The 9,773-nt window shown below is 42.3% G+C and overlaps 1 protein-coding gene across 1 annotated transcript in view; it reads left to right on the plus strand.

Annotated features, from left to right (window-relative positions):
- The window catches only part of LOC144153657 (solute carrier family 35 member F2-like), a 236,589-nt gene extending 227,023 nt beyond the window's left edge, over positions 1–9,566 (plus strand). Inside the window, exons 8-9 of the mRNA XM_077685319.1 lie at positions 1,080–1,234; positions 3,020–9,566. Coding sequence (XP_077541445.1) covers positions 1,080–1,234; positions 3,020–3,349 — 485 coding nt within the window. The 3' untranslated portion in view covers positions 3,350–9,566. The remainder of the gene's footprint in view (positions 1–1,079; positions 1,235–3,019) is intronic.
- Positions 9,567–9,773: the final 207 nt, after the last annotated feature.

Raw genomic sequence — 9,773 nt, forward strand, 5'->3', positions numbered from 1 at the left:
GCTTGGGCGTGTTGGTATAACATTCTGGGAACACCGCAAAGGGACGAGGACTAAAGTTCCGAGGAGACTAAAGTGCCTCGGATTCCAATGGGGGTATCCAGTGAGGCGATCAGGAAGTTATATGAGCGCAACATCCTGAATTTTGAGCCCGAAAATTGCATCGCGGGAGATAGTCCCGACAAGACGCTTAAAAATAAAGCCTACAATTGAATGTTCGGCTTTTCTGCCTTTCAACTAATTTTTGGTGAATGTATTTTTATTGCCACTAATGTGGACAAATGCACCTTACATTATTGTGTTCAGTTAAAAGGTGTCGCAGCCAAAAAATTAGAAAATGAAAACCTGATTTTTTTTTTTTTTTTTTACGGCCGGAATTTTAGTTTCCTGCATAGGTGCACTACATCCACTACTTGAAATAGCGACTCTTTTTATATGCTGTCTCATGAAAGAATGATTAGTTGGGCATGTAGGTAATGTATTTGACTATACTGCTAAATATGTTGTCATCCTGAAAGACTTGCCGCACGCCATGGCTTATAGATCCAGAGATGCTGCCCGAAGCATTGAAAAATAACGTCACCTTAAAAATATGGATGTGTTTGAAGGCTAAAAGCTTCGCCATCTTTATAAAAGTCTTGGCGTACCTGAATAGTTCATAAATTGACAGTAAAATTCACAAATTCAGTTTAGAAGATGATAATAGCGATATTTTTTATCCTGGAACATTTGCTGCACTCGTTTGTTAAACACTCGTTTGTTTCTGCCTATCATATCATGTTATTTTCCTACATAATGTGGCAAACTAGGCGTGAAATCCGGATATGTAATATAGTCCACACCGTATCCAGAACATGGCACTCTCAAAGCACTACAACAGATCCGGAGGCGGTGTTTCATTCTTCGGCAGGAGGATATGTTTTCGGAAAAAAATTCCGCAGTACAATTCTGGCCTGCGAAATTGAAATGTTATGCTATGCTTGATTCCTCTGGTTTCGTCGAATTCGAAACGTGTTTGACTTTACATTATAAGTAACAGCACCCCTATGATTTTTCGTTTCCATTCACCTCTTCTTCTGCAGTATCCTTGTTGCTGGGGTTCTCGGGCAGCCTGTTCCTGTTGTACCTGCTGATGCCAGTTGTCATCCGGCTGTCGAGTGCCACAGCGGCGAACCTGTCCATCCTATCAGCAGATTTCTATGCTCTAGCCATTGGTGTGTTTGTCTTCCACTACAAGGTGATTACTCTCTCTCTATCTCTATCTTTCTCTCTCTCTCTCTCTCTCTCTCTCTCTCTCTCTCTCTCTCTCTCTCTCTCTCTCTCTCTCTCTCTCTCTCTCTCTCTCTCTCTCTCTCTCTCTCAGTTGAGCAAATGAACACCTGTGTGACAGAACCTATTCAGCGAAGTCACTTGTGCGATAACAGAAACCTTAACTGCACAAATGTTTACACAGCAAAAAACAAATAGAACGATGGACCAAGAGCGGTGACACAGACAAGCGCTCTTCGTCATTCGTTATGTTTTTTTTCGTGCTATAAAATTTTATTTAATGGAGTAGCAACTAGCCCGTACTTTCATGTTGCTCAGTTTCAAAAAACAACACAATTCAAAATTCCATAAAATACCGGCGTATGCACTGTATTGTGTTTTAGTAATCGAGCATTCATTCACAGTACCTTCGAAGGCTTCCAAAGTGGGGAATTTTTCATGTTGTTGCACTTCAAGTGCCATTTGACTTTAATTCAGTAACAGTCTTCTAACTCCTATGAATGGGCATGAGTTGTTGTGCTTGTACTCACCAACCGCTTGTAAATATATTGCCTGAGGTTATTCTATAATGTAATGTATTCGGTGTTTTAAAAATAACTCTTCAACAAAGATTGTTGCTGGTACACTACACCTGATGGTAGTGCTTTTCATAAGGAAAATTTTCAGAGCCTAAAACGGAGCGTAACATAAAACATAATTTGTCATTCCTAACGAGCAATGGTTCTAGCAACCTGAGCTAATAAGACGCAGAAAATATTAATATTTTACTTTAGAAAAATTTAGTTAAGGCATCTTTTTCTTGCTTCCCCATCCAAGACATTCAGGATAGGGATCGGCTTTTTAAGGCGTGGTTACTGACCCCAGAAACGGATCACGCACCATTCTCCCTCCAGAAGAGGGAAGGCATCATACATCAGCAAATCATCCCACCGGTTGACCCATCATTGCCCCTCAAGGGGAGGGAGATGTTATTTACTTTCTCCAAAGCAGTATGGCACGTCAGTATTATCCGTAGTCCACGCATCCCCTGTATTGTGACTAAAAATGGGATCGCAATGCGGGAGAAGAGTCCGCTAACACATCTCTGTTCCAGTGTCACTGCAGTAAAGGACAAGTCCATGACGCTAATGTTGTTTTCACGGGACGCACACACCCACGGAAGAAGCATTTTCGCCGGTATTTTGGGCATACATACTATTGCTTTAAATTGGGCAACCAGAACTTTCAGAGTCCTTCAAAAAATGACCGAGTGCTTAGTGCATGACATTAAAATAGCGGCCAACATTCCTGGGCTGATGCTAAAAAGGGGCAGCAGTGTAGACGTTGAAGGAAGGATGAACCCACTTCCATTTGCATGATAGTGTGTTTGAATGAAAACCGCGGATAATTGGGAAAATTGTGCTGCTTAAAATCTGCTTTTTATAATTTATGGGCTGTTTATGTAGCCAGAGCCTTAAATTCTACGGTAATGGGAATAACCACGAAAATTTTATGATGTAGCAGAACATAGGGCAAAAATTCGCGGTGATTTTTTATTGCTTAAGGATAGCCACATCCTAATTCTATTCTGAGATGACCATTTCATCGATATTGATGCCCTCGTTTTTATTAAATGTCTTAAAAATATTCAGAGGACTGGTAAATTTTAATAAATCAAGTGCGCTCAGTATTTTGTTTTTCTGAGACCAAGTTTTGTATGCCGTGAAAGCGGGTACCCTCGGATCGCACTAACTCTGTCTTGCCCTCCTCGCAGTTCCACTGGCTGTACATGGTGTCCTTTGGCTTGGTTATCGTCGGCGTGGCCGTGTACTCAGCCAAACCTACGCCCATTGGAGTCGGGCAGCAAGAGCAGGGCTCGGAGGAAGCTCTCGCGTACGCACCTTCTGCGGCAGCAGGAACTGCCGAATGTGCCGCGACCTGTCAGTACGCACCGACGACTCGCACAGAAGACAGCTCGGCGCAGTTGTTGTCAGTGTCACACGCGGTCAGTGTGCATGCATTCGGTCCCCATCACCACCACCATCATCACCACCACCACCAGCAGCTTGAGCCGAGTCCCAAGACGAACGGGGCCGTCTCCTGATCATGCGGCTGCCCCGAACCTCCGCCCGCCCTGCCAACGCCGACGACCAACGTTGCTCAATGAAAGTGCCGCACCACACGTTCTGGCACAGTCTCGTCCACGCCGGAGGTTATGGTTGGAACCTAAAGCGCGTACTTAGCATCGAAAGGGCAAAGTATAGCGTACGTTCAATACCGCACAAAGGTTTGTGTCCAGGTTTTTTGTGTGTACGGTTTGTAAGAGCGAGCTTGGAAACAGGCCGCGGTTATACCTTAGTAGAAAGCAAGCGGGAGACTAGGAATCTAAGAATGTTTGATCGAGTGGAACATTGGCGTGCATCATCATCATATAGGCATGGTACCAGATGAGATGCCAGACTTCACGAGGAACTCATAATTGACGTGAAACCAGGCTGACACACAATACGTTTTGTCACATCTACATGCAAACACATGCCCTTATAAATTCACATGCCCTGCCTGATTTTGTGAGGCAACTGTTGAAAAACACAGCTGAAACTTTCAATCATCGAAATTGTGATGTAAGCGCTAAGGCATGTTCTTGAACAAATTTGAACCGTGACGCTTCTTGTCCTTCCAGGCATCAAGATGCAGAAATGCAACATTCCAAAATTATTCGCGAGTAATTTCTTTCCATTTACTCCACGCCTTGTTTACGTCGGTTAATGTTTTGTGTGTTTTGAAGCCTTCATTTCTTCTCTTGCACTGGGCTTAAAGGAGACTCTGGAACTTTTTTTCTAAATTCTGAATGCTTTCAGAACGTAGTCAGCAGACACATCCAATACTTAGATTGGGAGGTCACAAAGTACCTCAGCCAAAATTTACTGCTCTATGCCCATCGGATAACTAGAAACTTGCTCTAGATAATTTTCCCTTACTCCATGGCCTGCAATTCTTCAAGGCTGGGAATTACGTCATTGCACCAGTGTAGCGGCTTCTGGCCGCCTTTTTTTCAGCTGCAGCAATACACGCATTCGAAGGCCATTTTAAGAAACAGCCACAAAAACAAAGCAGAAACGGAAGGCGGTTCTGCTGCTACGAGCAAATCACGCAGTGCCGCTCCTTGTTAACGATAACTATAGCTTTCACAATGCTTCCAGACAGGAACAAAAGAGTAAAAGCATTTATCGGCAATGTTACAGAGTCCCTTTGAGATACTTGAGGTTGTTTGCCTTGTCTCATCCCCGGGCTAAGCAGAGATGGCTATTTTTTTCCGCGTGGCTCTGAGATGAAGACGGTTTCATTCACGGGTGTGCTATTGACGCAGTCCTATCCTCTGTATTACCTTATAGAGCGGAGGATGAGTTTCCTACTCAGCAACTAGCCCAAATGTTTATGTTGATTGGGTTGGTAAGCTCATGAGCAGCTGAGATGTTAGCTTTTGTACTTCTTTCATGGTTGACAGCCTAGCACGTTTATTTGACAGTGCCATGAGTACATCAAATTAACGTATGTCAACGTCCATGACTACCTGATCAGAAGGGTATATGTTTTGCCTGGTGCACTGAGGCAGTTGAGCGTCAACTTCTCAGTAGTTTTGTTACATTGACACATGTAAAGATATGCAGCGGTATATTACTTTTTTGTTGTGATACTACACAGGATTGTCAAGATGTCTTTTTCATTGGGGTGCAACTACTTAAATTGCCATCAAGTTGAAATACAACTTTGGTCATTTGGAAGGAACTGGACTGGAAGGAATTATACTTTGGTAGTTCACTTATCTCTGTTCCAGCCATGAAAGATGTTTTTTTAAACCGAACAAACGCAAGAAATATTGAAAAGGTTCCAGTGACGTGATGGGGGCAGAAGTGACCTGTTGTGGGCCGACACTAAAAAGATTTTTTGTGTGTTAATTGTGCGTCAGCATTCATGTGATACTATCAAACGGAACAACAGGCCCCACTACTATCTCCCATTCATGTTTCTTGGTGGTAGCTTTGAAGGACAGCCCCAGCCATTTTAGTGGTTCATTTTACGCTCCTTTGCATGTAGGCTACGTTTCTGTACCGGTCCCGACACTTATTCTGTGTTTTGCTTTGAACCTTTTATGTTCGAAAGAAGATTCCGCGACATCATAAACACATCGTCGGAGATTGGCCGGGGAGTCACTTTTGTTGAATATGTTTCCTTTAAAGGGAAATGCCACTGATTTTTAAGGTGTCCATGTCCTATAGCTCAAACGAAAACCAGCATTTCATATGTGGGGTAACCACATAGAATATCTAAATAAATTGGCCGAAGTAATTTCAATTTTGCCCCTAACTTTCTGAAATCTGTAACGTGGCGCCATGTTGTGTCTAAACGTGACACTAGCGTACAAACAACTCTGTCTATTGTAAAGCATGATCCGGAAACAGCACAAAAGAATAGAACAGGTTGAATTTTGTTAGTGTTTTAGCCAGGGGCAAGTTTTTAAATACCTCTTTTCAGCTCACGTAGTTAAAAGCATGCTTTTGCAGGGCTGACTGTTTTGGTTGCCAGCATTCATTTTGACAGCATATGTATGGCCGGTGGGGCTAAAAATTCCACTTTCAAATGTTCTGGGGCTGTATCAAAAAAACCGTTCTGGTTCAATGTGTTTCAAGGCATGCCCTTTCACTTGGGATAGAGTGTGTATACTCCACACAAATCGATTGCCTGCCCCTAATTATATCGCATTGTAGTTGTAAGGACAAAACAGCGTTTTAATTAACCGAAGTTGTATTTTTATGGCCCTTTTAAAACCGCGTTACCAATTGCGCACATTTTCTACAGGTTTTAACTGACACTGCAGTTACAAAATAGCTAGAATGTGGTTTCGAAATCTGAAAATGTTCAGTGATTGCAATGTAAAGGGCGAATGAAAGCAGCCATACTGCTTTTCTATGAGCACATTTTCATCAAATGCAAATTTCCAGAAGCACACTATTCATTGGTACTTGCCTTGGTACTTCCCGATAAGATTACGAAAACAAAAAATATTGGTTGTGTTTGCAAATGAAGGCACACAGTGTCTACCTTCAATGAATATGTCGCCAGAACAAACACTAAAATAAATATTCCGTTGTTTGAGAGCATCGGCGATAGGTACAGGTTATCAAGACGCTTGTATGGTGCATGAGACATTTCCTACCCGTCTACTGTCAGCAGAGTTTAATCTTGGCAAAGCTCATTTGCGGTTACTTTGAACCATTGAACCAATAACCATTTGAACCATTAGCAGACACTCTGAAGCACGTTCAAACTTGTGTGCATGCGGTATACTAGCTTATGACTGTCTTGGCCACAATTCGCACACACTCTGTCTGCAAATCGTGTGAGGTGTTCTTACCAAGTTTTCAGGCTGTAAAACATTTTAAGGTTGTACGAAAAAAGTAGGTATCCAACACAGACACAAGAGAAAGCAGTTAAACTTGAACTCCTGAACTCATTTTATAATGCGCAAAAATGTCAATTATTGCTGCGACATGTGCACACAACAAATTCACCAAAGGAAGCAAGTTTTTCCTGTAGGCATCTCTCTGAAAAAAAGGTATCGGTGTCGCAATTGGTATCAGACGTTTCGTCTAATGTTGCAAAAGATGGCACTTAACGAGTTTATATCTTTTACAACACACTAGACAACATGTCAACAGATGGACTGCTTTGAGACATTTCAGGTCAATTTTCGGAGAAGCAGATTAGAAATCTGGGTACTCATGGACGGAACATATGCAGCTCAGGATTAAGCTGGTGAAATATTTTGAAACGTACAGTTTGGTGGTGATCATTTCCATTTTTTACACCTGTTATTTGTTTCAGCATTCCATCAAGTGCATTCCAGAATGTGTTTGACCGATTATACTTCAGTTGAATTGAAGGCTTATTTCTAACTGATTTTTTTCATTGTTTACACTAATATTGTTTTTCACGATACCATCTGGCATTCTCAGGCTCAGCAACTTGAAATTGAGTTGTACGCTCTTTAAAAGCAGATGATCAGTCAAGAATAGGCGCTATGGCCGAGTCTAAGCTATGAGAAATACAAATTAGCTTCTGCCTTTTCAAGAAAGCTACTTGGAAAGCCCTTTTTTGCCATGACGTGGACAGTTGTTCTATCTTGCCAAATGCTTACATAATACTGCATTAGGTGGCATGCTAGTTTTTTAAGGCAAGCATATTGGGTTAAAGCAACCACCTCACACATGACGTCATAAAGACTTCCACAGTAATAGTGGCTATCATTATTTCTCATTCACACGAAGTACCTTTGAAGTGCCGGACGGCTGACTTGGCAGTTGTGTGTATTTGACTTGCTCTAAATAGTGAGCGAGAGCCTGCTTGGTATTTACAAATGAATTAATTTTCAGTGACGTAATGATAAAATATTTGTGGTTTTTTTAGAGTTACTGCTCATTTTGGGGTTTATTGCTTAAACCAAGCTTTTGCCTTAACGATTTTTAATTCCATTAATTGCCATTTTATTCATGTACATGGAAGTTTAAATGTATGCTGAGCAAGAAATTGTTGTTGCAAAAAATGTAGTGCATCAGAAAAATGTGATCCCGTCCAGTGTGCAGCTTAATTCTTGTGCTGACATTTTATTGCAGCAATTACAGGCAGCTAGCTGCGCTCTGAAAACTTTCTTTGGGGTGGGGTTTTTCCGGAAAATCAAAAGTGATGCAAAGTTCTAAGTAAGCGCAGGCCGCTTTTTCTTTAGCGTGCAACTGGGCACGAGTGCTATTTTTTAGGAACTTTTATCCAGCATATAGATTCGTCATGTTGCACGTGTAGTCTTTACAATGTCCCGCAATCCTTAATTTTTCAAGTTGGAAGTGATGCTCACAGAAGAAGCTGGTGACCAATCAAACACTGATGTGGGCCTGTCTGGCTTGACCTCGAACTTGAGAGACATCGCTGAAACGTTACTCTTTTTATAGAAATGACACATTCCAGGAGGTGTTGAGTATGTGGTGAAGTGCTCTGCTGCTTGTTTCATGTTGTTTCATGTTTTTTCTGTGGACTGGCACTTTGGCAGCTTTTTGGAGTGTGAATTCTCCAGTCTGGACTCACGACTGCTCCTGTCTCCAATGGGCACAGGCGACTGACAAGCTTTATGTTCCCAGAGCCAGTCAAGAAGCGAGCGTGCTCAAGCTTAGATGTTTGATTGAATGGCAACACACAAAGTCTGGACATCCAATTATTTTGGACGGAGATGTTCTCAGCAGGACAAAAAGCTGCTTCGTCACGTTTTGTTCTGGGTGCTGTTGATGGGCATTGGTTTATAGTGTAGAGCTCTTCGTGGGTTGTTGGACGTATTTGTGCCATATGCTGTAATATAAGGCTGGTATTAAGGGTAGGTATTTTTAAATGAATAAAATGTACTGTGCAATAAAAGTGAGAAAAAGTAATTTAGTGCAACTTAGGAGCATTTTGCAGCGCTGTTCTTTCCCAACAGTGCTAAAACTGCCAGAGGAGTCTCATGAATATAACGAGAGTTGCACATAAGTTATATCCCATTTAGACTTAGGCTCATCAAGGACAATACTTACTGTTCGCATTGTTTGTGTTCAATAAATGATGGCTTTCTCCAAGTTTTACAAAAAGTGGTATGCTTTGACCGCTTCTCACTGCATTCTCACCATGTGTGCAGTTTATGACTGTTATCTCAGTGTATTTTTTTCAAGTAGTTACACATTTTATATCTGCTCTGCACAAGTTTGGAAAATGACAAATCTTTACACCGTGAGTTTAGAAATGTCTGCCCGAAACATCCATTTTGTGGAGAAACCGATTAGTGACTCTGTTGCTGCGCTTCTTGTATTGGCTCCTCACATTCCGTTGTCTCAAGGACATGGCTCTGAGTAGTTGCCATCGTCTTCCTATAAGGTCTTTTAAAGCCCCTAGACGGTATCAAAAGTGGTGTACGTGGTCAATCCGGCTAGTGGTTTACGTAATGCCGTTGCAACAATCCTGGTGGTCTGGTTGACACGACAGCTGGTCCGTTGACAAGCATTCAGGGTGCTGATGTGACGTTGTTTTACTGCTTGTGTTGTGCACGTAACATAATGTGCGGCCGGATTTTTTACCGGAATATGGACTTGCGTATGCTCCGGGGTGCGACAGCTGTCGGGAGAAATTTGTGACCTGGACAATGGTCGTGACTGACCCGGGTTCCTGCTCGAGAAACACACCGCTACAAAACAGGATTCCCCGCGCTACTCCCGGGGAATGCAGGATTCCCTGCGCTAACTGTCGCCTTAGTCGTTTTTCACGAAAAGTACAACAGTACAATAAAGGCAGCCAGCTGAAGGTTGCGCAACCACGCCCATGCTGCTGATCGTTTGTTAGAAAATCTGCACCTAATCGGCAACGGGCAAAGCATACGTAGCCTTGTTCGTTCAAGCGACTTGTTCACATACTTTTACCATCGCTCGCAAGATAATCCGACACATTGCCAAAAA

This window comes from Haemaphysalis longicornis, unplaced genomic scaffold (assembly GCF_048455015.1).
Source record: "Haemaphysalis longicornis isolate Haplotype H1 unplaced genomic scaffold, Haemaphysalis longicornis Haplotype H1 scaffold_9, whole genome shotgun sequence".
NCBI lineage: Eukaryota > Metazoa > Arthropoda > Arachnida > Ixodida > Ixodidae > Haemaphysalis > Haemaphysalis longicornis.